Source organism: Bacillus rossius, chromosome 12, assembly GCF_032445375.1.
Source record: "Bacillus rossius redtenbacheri isolate Brsri chromosome 12, Brsri_v3, whole genome shotgun sequence".
Taxonomy (NCBI): domain Eukaryota; kingdom Metazoa; phylum Arthropoda; class Insecta; order Phasmatodea; family Bacillidae; genus Bacillus; species Bacillus rossius.
In genome coordinates, this window is record NC_086339.1 from 5,268,597 (window position 1) to 5,285,360 (window position 16,764).

Here is a 16,764-nt window from a genome sequence, read left to right on the forward strand (position 1 = left end):
CAAGGTAGCGAAAGCAATTAGTCAGCATATGAAAATAGGGATGCAAGAAATTCGCGGATTACTTGGATTCCAAAGAATTCTAACTATGCGTGGATAACCAGGCCATTAGTCTGGTTTTGGAAATCCAAGAAGCAATTAGGCCAGAGGTGCCCAGAAGGGGGGGTAGCGACGCAGACTGCGTCATTAAAATTTCAGGGGGGGGGGGGGGGGTTAAAAGACGAGAAAATATATATATATCATTTACATACTTATAGCTTCTAATGTGAAAATACGTTTCTGGGGCCCTATTCTTGACGCTGCTGGAAGAATTCCGCTAGCGGAATTACTTGATTCCACCAGAGATTTGCTAAACCCTATTCTTGAACACTCGCTAGCGGAATTATGTATCGGAATTACGTCACAAACTACCGGAATTATTCCGCCACCTCGTGAGCTGGCGGAATCACAATTCCGGTAGAGATTTAAACGTTTGTTATTTGAAACCATGATTTGTCCAAAATGGAGTCTCTGGTATGGTTCTGAAATTTTTTTAAATCGTTTGTATGTTTGGTTAGTTTAGGTTAGTTACATTTAAATCTCGTTTAATAATGCGTGTGTTTATATACTTATATTATAATACTTCATTTAAAACCAGAAATAACTTATTCGTCTCATTATGTTATGTGATTATTCAGATAAAAATACGCCATGTGATGCTTTCAACCTTCAAAATTCGTGTGTGCGTGGCGAGAAAACTTTTGTAACAATTTAACTAATATTTAATGTTTTAAGTATTACATTTTTGTTTGTGTGATTTTCAATGGCAGGTATTTAAATATTACGTTACGAAAGTTATATTTACCATCTTCCATTAAGTACATACTTTATATTGTACCTACTTAGCATAAAAAACATTGAAATTTTTCCTGTGTATAAATTTGTGGCTTATTTGACGTGCATTGTGATAAATACAATACCGGTAACGTAGTTTCCATATTACGTAATTCGTTTTTGACACCAAATATTGCAATCGTGTGTCATGTTTTGATGGAACAAAACTATAGTGGTAGTTAGTTTATGCACATGTATTCGTTAAAAGTACATCCATCCCGGAATAATTGAAAAGTACTCGAAATGAGTCCATTTATATATGAATTTCCCAGAGTGATAAGTGATTGTGAAAATAAAGGTTATCCTATTTACCCTTCCCTATCTTGCAAACAGAGCCAACATTCCTACCACGCAAATAATATGATTGAAAACAACACACACCGATGAAAACCCACACAAGTATTATTAAATAAATGATGGAAGGAGATATAGTTGAAAGATTGTTGATAAATTCATAAGATTGTTTTCAAGAAGCCCCTACACCAAACAATTACAAACTTTGGTAAAAGTTCCGTTTTGCTTATCCAGGTGTATCTAGATATACCTTTGATTTTAATGGCATAATCCTGTACACCTGATCCTGTGTTCTATGATGCTTATCTTTCTTATCAGTTGGAATAACTTCAGATTTCGCGCGAAATGCGTCGGCGCTACGCGCCTGCCCACTGCTAAAAAAATAAGCATTATGTACCACAGGATCAGGTGTACAGGATCATGCCAACAGGATCACAGGTTAACTTGGATACGCAATACGGAACTTTTACCCATTTCTCCCCGCACCATGAGATAATTGCCAGATGATGTTCATAAAATGTTATAATTTTGTATTGACTTGCAGTTATAAAAATCTTAATGTACACATTGACAATTGTTTGCTGAATCAAGAAACACCGCATAAAATTTATTGTCACCTCAAATTTTACACTAACATAAAAAGTTGCGGCAAAATAAGCAGAAACAAACTAAGAAACGATTACTTTTAAGTGATAAGAATTTTAAATTCTATCAAGTAAGCAGAAACAATAAACTAAAAAACGAGTACTTTTAAGGGATAAGAATTGTAAATTTTAATAAAATTCTTGCCACAAACTATCAGCACGTTTCTTGGTAAATTCAGGATTAAATTTTCCTCTGGACAAAGAATCATTTTTTTCCATGAATGATAGCAAAATTTCCCGTTGTTCGGCCGTAACTTTACAGCTCATTTCAATTTGATATGTAGATCTTCAACCTACACCCTTAAGGCCAGTTTACACCGGCGATAACATTGCTAATAACATGTGTTTATAGCAATGTTACTGATAAAAGTTGAAAAAATGCTGGAAACATAATGTTTTCAACATTGTGGCCAACATTCTGTTATTAACATTGTTAATATATTTAATTAAATGTTAATAACATTTGTTACCAACATTTTGTTGATAACATTTGCGATCAACAAAAGTTGTGTGTATTAGTAACATGTTAAAAACTTTGTTATGAACACTGTTAATAACATTATTTTCCCGATCCATTCTGAGGCGGTCTAGATCAAAAGATGTTATTTGCAAATGTTGCTAGCAACGTAGAAGGTGAACATTGTGTTGGCAACATCGTTGTTCTTGTTTACTTTAGTCGATCGTTTGTAAATAACCTATATAATGGAATGGTGCAGAGAAAAAACGTGCAGACTTATTGACGAGTTTAGGTTACAGGAATGTTTATGGAATCATCAGCTTAAGGACTATAAAGACAGACAGAAAAAGAGTGATGCGTTGAAAGAACTCGGCAAAATGTTCGAATGTGAGGGATCAGAGGTAGAGAAAAAAATTAAATCTCTGATTGGGCAGTTCCAACGAGAAGTGAAGAAGATATCCGGAAAATCCGGCGATGGTGTTAAGGATGAACCGAGATGGTTTGCGTACAAGATGATGCTTTTCCTGAAGGACAAGTGGAAACCGCACAAAACAGCTGATGCGGGAATATATGTGAGTAAAATATGTAACCAATGTGGGAAATAATATCAAGGGTAGCCTTAATAATTTATTAATACAAAGATTATAAATAACTTTGGGATAAATAGAGTACTTCAGACTTTATTTCCTCTATAGGCATACATCATTAATTAGGCCTACATTTACTTGCTGTACATTAAAAGCATATCTAACATCACTGAAACTTATTCTTTTAAATCACCTACACTGATAATATACAGAAATAAGTAGGCCTACCACTTTTTGTTATAAGAATAAGTAATATAGGTACTAGTATCTAATATCATACAATATTTATGAGACATACCTATACAAATATTTATTGAATATACTGCAACAGAATGTCAAATGTTGCACGAAGCCAATTCGCAGACTAAACCAAATACAAAATAACACATAAACATGCAATGAATTTTGGGATTTAATGTCATGTACATCCAAATGTATAAATTTTCACAACTTTAATGAAATAGTTAATTTCTAATAGTATCTACAGTACTGTAAAATTTTTACCAATGTTATTAAAAAGTGTAGTATGGGTGACAGATAGGTGTATTCCTCAAGGAATATGTAGCAATTTGATTGAAAAACATTACCACATTTAATAGTGTTTAGATTAAAAATAGATTTTAATTTTTGCACAATAGGAAAATGCCAGTCATCTCATTCCACAGCAGCTTGCCTGTCTATACAACCTTGCCTTGTTTGAAAGTAATGTCCAAACTCCCGACGAATCTCGTGAGCATAATCAGGTGCTCTCCTTGGTACCCGTTGCAATGGTGTAAGTGCTCCATCCCCTTCACAGTGAACCATGTTTCTCCATTGGCCGTTTATTATGTTGCCTGTATCAGGGTCTTCACTGTCAAGCATGCCAGGGGGTGCATATATGTGTCTAGATGAAGAACTTTTCTTCAAATAGTTATGAAGATGAATACATGCTAATGTGACTTTGGTCGCTTTTTGGTGGTCCAATAATATAGGTTTTGCTAACACACGAAACACAGAAACTAGAATGCCAAAAGTGTTTTCCACTACTCTTCGTGTTCTACATAACCTGAAATTAAAAATCCTCTCCAGTGTGTTAATGCCGTGTGTCCCTGGGTAAGGTTTCATTATGTGTTTACTCAAAGGGAAGGCATCGTCACTAACAAACACATAAGGACTTTCAGCAGTTCTTCCAGGCAATGGGGCTGGTGCAGGTATATTTAACAGGGACTCGTCAATCATTTCACGAAGCACAGAATTAGCAAAAACACCTCCATCAGATATTCTGCCTTGGCACCCCACATTTGCATAGAGAAAACAATAGTTGGCATCAACAATCCCAAGTAGAACAATACTAAAATAGCCCATGTAATTGTAATAATCACTTCCACTCCTCGGTGGAGCTTGGACCTCAATATGTTTCCCATCCATGCTGCCCAAACAATGTGGGAAGTTCCATCTGTGGTCGTATTCACTGGCCACTTTGAGCCATTCCTGAGCAGTTTGCGGGATCTGGAAGAACGGGGAAAACAACAGTCAATAATATATGGCATCAATGTTATGATCACATATTTACAACTGGTACACACAAAACTGCTTGCACTTATAACTACAGAGTCATAAAAAACCAAATTAGATTATGCAGTGTTTTTAATAACATATCTTTGTATCATAGCACTGGAGTATGTTTTTTTGTCACGAGATCATATTTATGTTTAGGTATTATTCATATTTTTATATAAATGTTTTCTTTTACAGACTTCCAGTCGAGATGATGAAGACGAAGAGAATGTCGACTCTTATTTAGAGCGCACGTCCATTGATGCCTCTCCCATAGCAGCTGTCAACTCTGATACTGCAAGTGCAGAGACGAGTGCTGCAAGTAGGAAAATCTTTTCATCGCCAGTGCGACGCAAACGTGCTAAAACACAAGATGATTCTGCTGTGGTAATGGCCGAAGCTTGTAATGTTTTGAAGTCATTGGATGCTTCTCGTCACAACAGAGATGAATATGACAAATTTGGAGAATACGTAGGTTCCAAAATACGTAATCTAAAAACAGATTATGCCAAATTCACTATACAGCATGAAATCACCACTTTACTATATCATGCTGATCTTGGTAGGTACAACCAGACAAATGCAGCTGCATCTCCCCTTCATACAAATGTTTTAGAAGGCAACAGCAGTCAGCATGCTGCTCTTTGCACTCCTGCGAATGTAGTCATTGTTGACGCAACTCATGAACACCCGGATGTACTAAATGATGAAGTTATTAACGAAGTCTTGATTTCGGAAGATTGTTCACAATTGCAACACCAGTACGGCCATTTGTTGGACGTGTGTGGAATCCGTGAAAATGAAACAAAATAGTTACCTGCTCCAAAACTTTAATTCTTTATGAACAATGGCTTTCAACGCATTTCCACACAAAATAAGTCAACAGTAACATTTGTTTTTAATAGCTTATAAGTGTAATTTAAAGTGGGTATCTCATTTAATGTTCAGTTAACACAATGATTCACCTTGTAAATGTTTATGTGTGTAGTAAAAACAAATGCTATGCCAATTTAAAGACACTTATTCTCTAGTGGCATGTAATTGCATAAGGTTAATATCAAGGAGGTACATTATTTAAGGTAAACAAAATGCTGATATTATGGGATATGTTTCTATCAAGAACTTTGGTGAAACTGCAGTACATGTACTTACCAATATATATATCTTTCTACAGCATTAAAAATGTAAAGAAATAAAACATTTACTGAACACTACCTGTAATGTTTTAAATTAAAACCTGCTGTGTGTATTTGTGTCAGTGAACCATCAACAGTAAGTATTCACAATAAGTTTGTTTCCATTAAGGAACTACATTTTCATGGTTATTTCAGTAATTAACTAGATGTTCAAGTCGAGTGATTAACCTTGTTAACGGAAGTCAAAATAAAGTAATTTTAATATAAGCATTCAAGCTCACCTGGAGTATACTTACTCTGACATTGTCTTTTAGAGTTTCAATCAATGCATCCAATACTTGTGGAATGAATTTTGATATACATGACAAAGATATTCTAAATAATATCATTAAGTCATTGTAACTGCACCCAGTTGCAAGGTAACGAAGTGTAACCGCAAGTTTTTCCGTCACTGAAATAGCTAATCTGTAGTTTGTGTCATTCCCTGCAATTTTTGGCCCCACGAGACCAATCAAATATTCAAAATCAGTGCTTGACATTCTCACAAAATTTCTAAAACTGTCTAATTTCATATCACCTACAGCCATTGTTAACTCGTCCTTTTTAAGATCTTGCAAAATCATGTTTCCACTATGACTGCATCTCTTTTGAAGGTACGGCCGAACCCAGATTCGCTTCTTCCTCTTTTTCTGGTTAGCTGCCCCAATTAACAGTACACAAACTGCAGCAATCCCAACTTCCTGCTGAGAAGCCATTACTAACTTTAATTCTTTCCGTCTGCATGAACTGAATTTCATCCAAGAGTGTAGCCTACATGTTGCTAACATTGTTGTTAACATTTTTGTTACCAACATTGATACTAACTTTTAGTTCTGGCTTTGTAAACAATGTTGGCAACATTTCTGTTATTAACAATGTTATTAGCAAATTTGTTGCCAACAAATGCTACAAATCATCTTGCCTTCACACAACAAATTTTGTTATTAACATTTTGTTATTAACATTGTTGCTGTTATTTTTTGGTGTAAACGGGCCTTACACCAACACGAGGATATTTGCAAAGAGTAAACAAAACAAAACATTCAGTATTCATCCACTTCCACGGGAAATTTACCTTTCCTCATTGTGATTGGCCTTCTACCTGTGACGTCAACAGTTAAAGCAACGTTGCCACACTTCCGTAAAGACTTTTCGTTGACCCGACAATGTTGATTCCGGTAGCTACTACAACAATTTCAAGAATTGGTTTTTTACTCTCTACCGGAATGAAACTCGCGGATTAATCCGGTAGCGGAATTATTCCGGTAGCGTCAAGAATCGGCCCCCTGGTGTTTTGATAGTTGAAAGGGATCTTGTATATCAAATTGGCAACCCCGCACTTTCCTCAACAAAAGCAGTTTGGCATCTGTCGGTTCAGGATGGTCCCTATCCCCGCTTCGACAATAAGCGCACACACGCATATGACCAAAATTATTATTATTATTGTTAAAAAAGAAAAGGAAAATTTTGATCTTTGTTGAATAGCCACGTTGTCGTTGCCCATTGTGTTACATATTTTTGTTTATATGTCTATGACTGTTGTGTATTCTTGCTGTGCAATCGTTTGTTACTTTAATATAAAACATATTAAGTATATTTTCTCAGTTTTATTCACTAAGAAACCCTAACTTTAATAGGTTATGGGCCCAGGAAACTATGAAAACTGAATAATTAAGAAAACAGCAAAGAAGAAGTCATATTTTGCATTTTCGAATAAATCACGCTCATATAACCTTAAAAAGGAACGAACTTTGAGTGTGGATAAATTTGACGGAAGAAACTTCAGGCAATGGAAATTCCAGATAAAATGTGCCCTGAAAGCAAAAGGAATCGATATTTCGATACAAAGAACAGAAGCAAATGCGGATGCATGGCTAAAAAAGGATGGCATGGCTATGTACATTATCACGTCGTCGATGGATTTAAATCAAATAACCCTAATAGAAAACTGTGAAACCGCCTTGGAAATTATGTCGAAATTAGAATCCATATATGAACAAAAAAGTGAATTGAACAAAATGTTAATTCATGAACGGTTTTACCAGTATAAAATGTCTCCAAGTGACAGTGTTGCACAACATATTGCAAAGGTTGAAAATCTCGCAAAGCAGCTCAAGGAAAGTGGTGAAAGCATCAGCGACAATGCTATAATCACGAAAATATTGGGAACTCTGCCTCCTAAATATAGATCACTTAGGCAAGCATGGATGTCGCTGGATTCTGAAAAACAAAACTTGAATAACTTAACGGCAAGACTACTTGATGAGGAAGCTAATATTACTTGTGAAGAAGAACAAGAAATGGCTTTTTTGGTTGCTAATACTAAACTGAAGAAAGAATCAACCAAAAATGAACCTAGTACAAGTAGAATTAGCAAAGAGAAACCTGATAAGCATCGTTTTGAATGTTACAACTGCGGAAGAAGGGGGCACTTTGCCAGAGAATGTCGTGCACCAAAGAAAATACATAAGAAACCAGTTCAAGGTAAGAATACCATGCTAGCTTTTAATGTAGTTGATGAGTCAAATATAGGCAGTGGTTCAGAAGAAGACACCTGGATCTTGGATAGTGGTGCTTCGGCCCATATGACATAATAGAAAAGAATTTTTTGAAGAATATACAGCTTGTACTCAGAAATCATTGACATTGGGGAACAAAGAGTCCATAGAAGTATGTGGAATTGGAAAAATTTTAATAAAAAGATGTGTCAATGGACAGTGGGAGCTAAGCATGTTACATGAAGTACTACATGTGCCTAACTTAAGAAGAAATTTAGTTTCTGAAGGCATGATAACAAGAAAAGGTTATGCCATAGTAAAGAAGGACAGTAATGCTCTAATTTACAATGGTGATGAAGTTGTGATGTGTGCAAAAATGAAGTTGAACAATTTATATGAACTGGACATTGAAACAGTTGTTCCTGACACATGCAACTTAGTGCAGAAAAATAAAAGTGATATTAAAAAGTGGCACGAGAGATTAGGACATTTAAACGTTAAATAAATAAAACAAATGAGCGTGAAAAATATAGTTGAAGGTTTACATATTGAAAAAAGTAATGAAACTGAATTAGTATGTGAAGCATGTGCTTATGGAAAACAATCTCGGTTTCCATTCCAGAAATCAAGTCGGGCAGAACTACAACCTGGTGACCTAGTATATAGTGACGTATGTGGTCCAATGAGTCATACATCGGTTCAAGGTATGAGGTATTTTTTTATTATTCAAGGATGCGGCAACCAGTTACAGACATGTGTACTTCATGAGAAATAAGAGCGATACTCTTGAATATTTCAAGAAATATAATGCTATTGTGAAAAAAAATACCTGCACAGTGTAAAAGCCTTGCATACAGATAATGGAAGTGAATATATTAATACTGCATTTAAAGACTACTTAGATAAAGAAGGAATTGTTCATGAATGTACTGCTCCATATACCCCAGAACAAAATGGGCGTGCAGAAAGAGATATCAGAACAATAGTAGAAAGTGCTCGATCCATGCTGTATGCACGTGATGTATCTTTGGATTTATGGGCAGAAGCCATAAATTGTGCAGTTTATTTGCTTAATAGAACCTCATCTAGCCAAACATCAGACAAAACGCCATCAGAGTTGTGGAATGGAGTCAAACCAATTTTGGAGCATGTAAGAGTATTTGGTAGTGAAGGATATGTACATATTCCTGATCAGTTGCAGACCAAATTAGAAAAAAAAAGTGAAAAGATGATATTGGTTGGATATGATAATACCAATTACAGAATGTTCAACGTGAAAACAAAACGAATTAAAGTATCAAGAAATGTTGTTTTTGATGAGAATAAATATCCTGAACAAAGACAGAATATAGCAAAAATATTCATAGAAGAAAGTGATGAACATGTCAAACAGGATAACTCTGAAGTCATACTCAAAAACGACCCTGCATTGAGTGATAATTCTTTAAATGAAAACTCACTGAATGAGAATGAGGAAAGTATGCTCAGTTGTAACAATGATGATCCTAATTATGAACCATCACATACCCTCAATGATTCTACATGTGAACCAATGAATCTGAGACCAAGGAGAAATTTGAATTTAGAAGCCAATTTAGTGGAATTTGTTTTACCATCATCATTTGATGAGGCAATGAAGAGTTCGCAGAAGAATGAATGGTTGGAAGCCGTTAAAGAAGAACTAAGTGCTCATGATGAAAATCAGACTTGGACCACAGTGAAGCGAGCTGGACAGAGAACACTTACAGCCAAGTGGGTATTTTCCATTAAGAGGGGTGACGATGGAAAAGTAAATCGTTACAAGGCTCGATTATGTGCACGAGGGTTCAATCAAGTCCCTGGTATTGATTACCAGCAAATGTTTTCCCCTACCACAAGGTATGGAGAAAGCAATGATCTTATCGGGTACTCCGATGCTGATTTTGCAGGCGATGTTGATACTCGAAAGTCCACTACTGGATGTATATTCTTAATGAATGGTGGGCCAGTAACATGGTTAAGCCAAAAGCAAAAGACCATTGCTCTCTCTACCACCGAAGCAGATTTTGTTGCAGCCTGCGAGTCTGCAAAGGAAATACTATGTTTACAGCAATTGTTATTGGACTTGGATGAAAAGTATGATTGTATTAAGCTATATGTTGACAATCAGAGTGCCATTAAGTTAATTAATAACCCAGTTTTTCACAAACGAACCAAACATATAGATATCAAAGACAATTTTATCCGAAAAAAAAAAAAAGTTGAGAATGGTTTAATAAATATATCCTATGTCCCAAGTAAGAATCAGCTTGCTGATATATTAACAAAGCCATTGCCCACTCAACCTTTTTTCTTTCTAAGAGAACAAAAATAATGAATACGCTGTAATAGTTTAACGTTTAAGTGTAAAATATTTTTTGCTCTCATGATGTAAAATTTTAGTGGGAGTGTTAAAAAAGAAAAGGAAAATTTTGATCTTGGTTGAATAGCCACGTTGTCGTTGCCCATTGTGTTACATATTTTTGTTTATATGTCTATGACTGTTGTGTATTCTTGCTGTGCAATCGTTTGTTACTTTAATATAAAACATATTAAAGTATATTTTCTCAGTTTTATTCACTAAGAAACCCTAACTTTAATAATTATTAGAAAATTAGTTTGAATTAATGCAAAATATGACAAAATATAATACTAAAAATAGTATAATATTATAAAATCATTGAGAAAATGGCACAAAAAATTTCGGTGGGGGGGGGGGTGAGTCATAGTGTTTGAGGGGGGGGGGGGGCACCTCTGATTAGGCAAACTATCCTTGGATTTTTCATGTCCTCAGCTAGTAATTTTTCTGTTGTAAAACTCTGAATGTTGGCCTTTAAATATAGGCCTGCTGTGTTGGTTTTATTTGATTTTGATGATGTACATCATTTATAGTGAACTGCTGACAAAAATCCAATTCTAACTTACATAGATACGTTTTGAGTAGTAGCGGATGAGCTTACAACTACTTTTGTATCCTTCTATGTTTCTTCATATTTCTATTTACTTCTCCTTTTTTAATCCTCTTTTCATATTCTTATCCAATGCCTGATGATTAACGTTAGTCAGATGGAAAGCGGGGTTTAAGTTCTGCTATAAGATGCACGCTGTCCGCTTGGAACGTGTGGAATGGAACGGCTCCTCACAATACACGCCAACGTTGCCACACCGCCTGTTTATCCGATCAAACATACTTAAACTTTCTTCGTAACTGGTTATTTCACCAAGAGCACGTCACGGTACGTGCAACCGCCCAACCGAACATTGCTCCATGGCGGGGGAAGGGGCTTATCTTCGGACACATCGACTCTGAGGCATGGTCCCTCACTCTCACTCCCAACTGGCTCCTCGCTCACATCTGAACCGGGAAATGAGCGTGGAGTGAGCTGTCTGCGTGCTGTAAGTCCAGGCGCGCTGAAGTCGCGTTTTACATTACCTGCGGATTGACATCCAGAGCCAGACCAGTTCATTCTCGTGTGTCCACACGTTGTTAACAGGAAAATAGAAATTACGGGGTGCGCATCGTAAATGTGTCAACAACCTAAACACGTAAAATGACCACAATTGTGCAGCAAAATTCATTTTATAATCATGTGATTGTCTCGTAGAGGGGTTATAAATAAAAGAAGGTGCGGACAAGAGAATGAATTTAGAGAAAAGTTGCTTTGCTGGATCTTGCAAGTCTCCTGTTGGATTTCTCCGAGTGCTCCAGGTTATTTCTTGAGAAAACAATCTCTGAGTTTATTTTTTTTTCTTTTCGTATTGAGATACGTAATTGGATTAAGAGTTTCGTATGCTGAATTCCTGCAACTAAATCAACACAATATTTTAATAAAGCGGATTTCAAACAAACAAAATTCTTCACTCGTTTGAATAATATGCCTTAAAACAGCTGACAAACAATATCATATAAGACGATTGCCCTTCTCCTTGAAGTCTAGCGAAGCCCACTTCTTGCGATCGTGAGTGAGCATCCCGCATCCCACTTCACAAATTTAAAAAAAATAAATAAAAAACACAACATGTGGCAACATTTGTTGGCAACACGCTTCTCGTATGATATAAATGAACTCTCGCTGATGAAACTCTCGGTAAGCATATCGTATTAGTGACGGAAGCTAATCCGGGTCCCGGTTTGATCCTGACATGTTGGTCGATCATCTGAAACCACTGATGGCATCGATCAGTGGAGGAAACTACTCGCACCTCAGAGAAGCAGCCTTCATACTCAAATAACTGAGGGAAGCTGGATACATAAAATAATCACTTAATTTACTTGCAGGTGTACAAAATAAAAAAAAAATTGGTTGTCTGTAAAGTCGGTTTACGGACGATAGTTTAACGTGACAACGTCATAACAAAACATTGATGAAATTATTGCATACTTTTATGAATAAAATTTAATCATTTTTATTGAATATCACTATTTTGTATGGATACAAAGAAGGAGTGAAACAAAATCTACAATTTAATTGATAAATTTACTTTTATTTGCACTCATTAATTCAAATATGTTTATTACTTTAACTATAACTTTTATACATGTTTTCTATTTAACTTCTTCCAATCTGTGTTATTCTGTTAAGGATAGGACGATGATAGGAAAAGTAGGAAACGAATGGGAGTGTTTCAAGTTTAATGTGCCTCGAAAAAGTCAAATCGATGGCTGTTCCAATCGAGTGGAAGAGAGATAGATGCGGCGCAAGCGTACAATGAGCGTAACGGGACTCAGCGTAACGGGACAATGTGCGTAACGGAACACTTTTTCGTGCGTGCAGCCGGCGTTCATCGATTTATTAGACGTTGTCACGTCAAAAAAAATTGGATTTAAAAAGTGGTTGTTATATTTCTCGAAATCTGATTTCTAACTAAGACTGAGTTCTCATTACTTCTAATTAAAAAATGTAAAAATCACCGCCAATGACTAACAAAAAGGAGAATAATAATAAAGTCATTCCAGCAACCGGGGCAAGTTCGATCAAAATGCAATTTTAAATCAGTTGGAGCCAAATGTAGTTGGAGCAATTGGAGCATTGAATCACTTGGAGCCTAGTTGCAATTGGAGCTGTTGGAGCACTTGGAACAATTGGAGCTTGGAGCACGTTCGTCCTTTTCGTTGATTGTTCATCAAGTCTGAGTCAGGTTGTGGTTCGGAGACGTGTGGTATGTATTATATACGTTCGACATCGGTGGACCCACGTGTAGCAACAAACACGTAAATAAACACTTTCGTAAATATTAGGGGACATGTCAAACGTTTTGGTGTGCTAAATGAATCTTAATGATAGTGAAACTACCCAGTGGCGTAGCCTTTGAATATATATATTCAAAGGCGTAGCTAAGGTGACTGGCGCCCCTGGCCAGAATTGAAAATAGCGCCCCCTCTTGGATTAAAAGATAGATGGGGGGGGGGGGGGATCAATAACGCGAAACCGTCATGGCAGCTGACCCCCCCCCCTTCCCCCCCCCGCAACGGTGCGGGGGCCATCTCTGCCACCCGCTTGCTACGCCACTGAAACTACCCTGAAATACCTAGGAAATCTGGCATTACAGTGATTATAAAACACATTTTTTCGTTCCAAATTTCCAAGAGGGTTGGTAGCACTGCGGTAAGGCGCACGCTTGGTAACCTCAAGTGGCATGGTTTTAATCTCGTCACTGGAAACATTATTTTAGTTAACGTTTTTTTTAAATTTAAATTAATGTTGCATCAGTTCAATAAAGTTGAGGTTTGCTTTGTGGGGAGTATTTCCAGACTGATTACAGTCTTTCAATCAAAAACTAATATACAAACATATTCTTAGCTTTATAATATATGTTTTAAAATGTTTAAGGTTAATATTTGAGTAATGCTGCATAGAAGAATGACCTCTCAGACGCGTGGAGAAACTTTATAATATTAACTTTTTGAGTGAATTTAAACACGATGGGCAGTATTATAATTAAATTCCTTGACAAAAATTCTAATCAAAAGCCATGGTTTATTCGGAGCCGTTTCTAATAGTTTAAAAATTACGATTGTTTCGTGCTGCTAATTGCTACCTGCGATTCAGGCAGCGCATTCTAGCGGCGGGCTCAGAAACTATGTGTGTGATTCGCGTCCATAATTTTTGGCATTTGAAACGGGACTATTTTATTCATCAGTTTTTTTTTTTAATCACGCTCGTCATTATTTTAAATAGTTCCTCGTTAAATTCTTTGTCCGAGTTTCGTATTATAAGACACGACAACACACGCATTTGCTCGTACTGAAAGACTCGCTAACATTTTTTTAAACATATTTATGATTACTTCACAAATCTACTGCCAGTTATAAATATGTGTTAATAACAAACCAAACTGCAGTAAACGCGAGTGAATGACATGATGTCAGTGTTAACAAGACTGCATGTTGTCGCTCTACCACTCTGGTTCTGGGGTAGAGCGCCTGCCTTGTGACTTGTAGGACCCGGGTTCGCGCCCCGGCTCCTCCAAGGCGGATTGCCCGGACGAAATGGCGGCATTTTCTCTGGTATGAATACAATCCCTTGCAACAAGTCAGGCTACCAAAGAAACGGTGGGTGGAACAGAAAAAAACCTTCCAGGTGGCTTCCAAATGGGGAGCCCGTTTCTTTTCTTGGGCTCCCCATGCGGTGGCCATTCCGGGGGTTTCTCCGGGGGAACGGAGTTTTGCAAAAATATTTTTTAAAATAATAATATTACGTTAATTTTCGTGTCAAAGTTTTGTATTATGTGTTTTTGAAACATGAGGTTTTTCTCGTTGCCGAAGTTAGATGTTGTACATCTCTGATGTAGGGCATTATTTTGCTTAAATTAATTTTTTTATCTCTAGTTCATTCAACGATAAAAGCGGGGACTTTTAGTTTTTTTATAAATATTCAAAATATAATAATTATTTATAATTAAAAATATATATTTGGTTGGTAAGGATGATTTATGCCAAAATGAATTTTTAAGTCTGACACAGTCATTAATTTAAATATATGTAGGCCTATAACTAAGTTCCAATACTTCCTGTCTGGAGAATCGTGTTTAACTGTTGACGCTTCTCTTCTCTTGTGCGTGTACCTGAAATGTTTCTGGATCAATGTCAGGTTGTTAACGTCGAGAACCATAATGTTTGTCTGCATAGGTAGATGATTCCAGTCTTCTAAGCTCCCGCTTTTTTTGGCATAATTTTTCACAACATGGAACTGCACCAGGATATTTCTTGTAGTGAAAAAAAAAAAGCAATCGCTTACACAGGACACCGATTTTTTATAGCTAGGATATCCAAAAATCATCTTGACGTCGTACCTCGGCCCTGTCCGCAGCACGCAAGCAGTGTTTGTGACGTCACTTCCGCTCCGTGCGCGCGGTAGTGGCGTCCCGTCCGGGCCACGCGCGGGCCAGTCTCTCTCCATTTCAGATCTCTCTTTGTTATTTCTGTTTGACATGTTCTCTTCTGTATCATGAGTGTGTTTTGTAGCGGCACTTCTTAGTGGCCAGCGCTATAATAAAAAAACTAACCGCTTCGCCTCCTTTACGGCTCAAACGGCCTGCCCTCCTATCCGCCTTGTTACACACACGTGTGTCCACGAACTAGTAGTCCAAAGATTTCGCTGCACAGAGTTCTCCCCGCGAATGACGTCCTCGGTCAGCTACACTGGGCCGGACGGTCCACTCCCGCCTCAGGGCTAGAGGCTGCTCCGGGCAAGCAAACATCCAATCATCAGCAAAGCGAGCGACGTCCGCCACGTCTTCTCCCCTCTGTCCGTGACGGGCAAACATCGGACCAGCCTCTTTTCGGTGAACGTTGTTTGTGGAGGGGTGTGTGTGTGTGGGGGGGGGGGGGGGGAAGCAGCATTCCATGCCACATTCCCTTCAAACCTCTAAAACACGCCTACCAAAATTTATTCTCGTAATAACTTAACTTCCCGGGCCATTTTTCACAAATACGTCCTTTCGGTAAAGTGATGTTAAATACATCTCTCAAGCATGGCTTTCACGGATGTTCCCCGCCAACTGTAGTCAGTTACGTTATCGTCTTCAACATTTAGTCACTTCCTGTGTTGCAACAGCTCACCTTGCATCACCCAAAATAACGTACTTCCTTTTCGTAACATTATTGCCCCTCCGTCAGCGTCCACCACTGAGACGACAACGGACCTCTGCCACTTCACTTCTCGCAGTTGGTAACAAGGGCGACGCGCGGCAGAGAGAGACAGCGCTGCAGGAAGCGGGAGACAAGTGCGCGCAGGTGCCGCCGCACAGCGGTGACAACAGGGAACTACTTCAAGGGGAGAGAGACGCGCTACGTTGGAGCCATCAGTAGTTTTTTTTCTTTCTAAGCTGTATGTTTCTTAATGTTTATACAAATACTGACATGTCACTGAGAATACATAAGTTTTCTCGTGTAACACCGTCAATATAAACTAAGTCAATTGATGGCTGGCGTTTGGGTTTGTGGTCAAATATTCTTAATTTATATGATTTATTTTGAGCAGAAACCATTTTAAATTTACTCCAAAATTTCACTACAGATGCATCACCATTTCGGAAGCAAAATTGTGTGCATCCATGTGATAAATGCACAGTAAATAAATACATAGCCTACCTTCAAATTTATTGCAAAAACTTGGTAAATTCATACTGAAACCGACGCAGAATTTAATATTTACATATGTAGAACACTCTGCAGAATTGTTA

General features: G+C 37.4%; 1 protein-coding gene across 1 annotated transcript; it reads left to right on the forward strand.

Annotated features, from left to right (window-relative positions):
- The first annotated feature begins 2,480 nt into the window (after window positions 1-2,480).
- LOC134537172 (uncharacterized) lies at window positions 2,481-5,602 on the forward strand. The gene is made up of 2 exons (XM_063377432.1): window positions 2,481-2,837; window positions 4,587-5,602. Exons 1-2 carry the CDS (start codon window positions 2,511-2,513, stop codon window positions 5,199-5,201), a joined length of 942 nt encoding a protein of 313 aa, XP_063233502.1. The 5' UTR covers window positions 2,481-2,510; the 3' UTR covers window positions 5,202-5,602.
- Window positions 5,603-16,764: the final 11,162 nt, after the last annotated feature.

Bases quoted from the DNA above. Each gene is read 5' to 3' on its own strand.
- LOC134537172 (XM_063377432.1), top strand. From the start codon at position 2,511: ATGGAATGGTGCAGAGAAAAAACGTGCAGACTTATTGACGAGTTTAGG. The intron at 2,838-4,586 runs GTGAGTAAAATA...TTTCTTTTACAG, and splicing joins CAGCTGATGCGGGAATATAT to ACTTCCAGTCGAGATGATGA.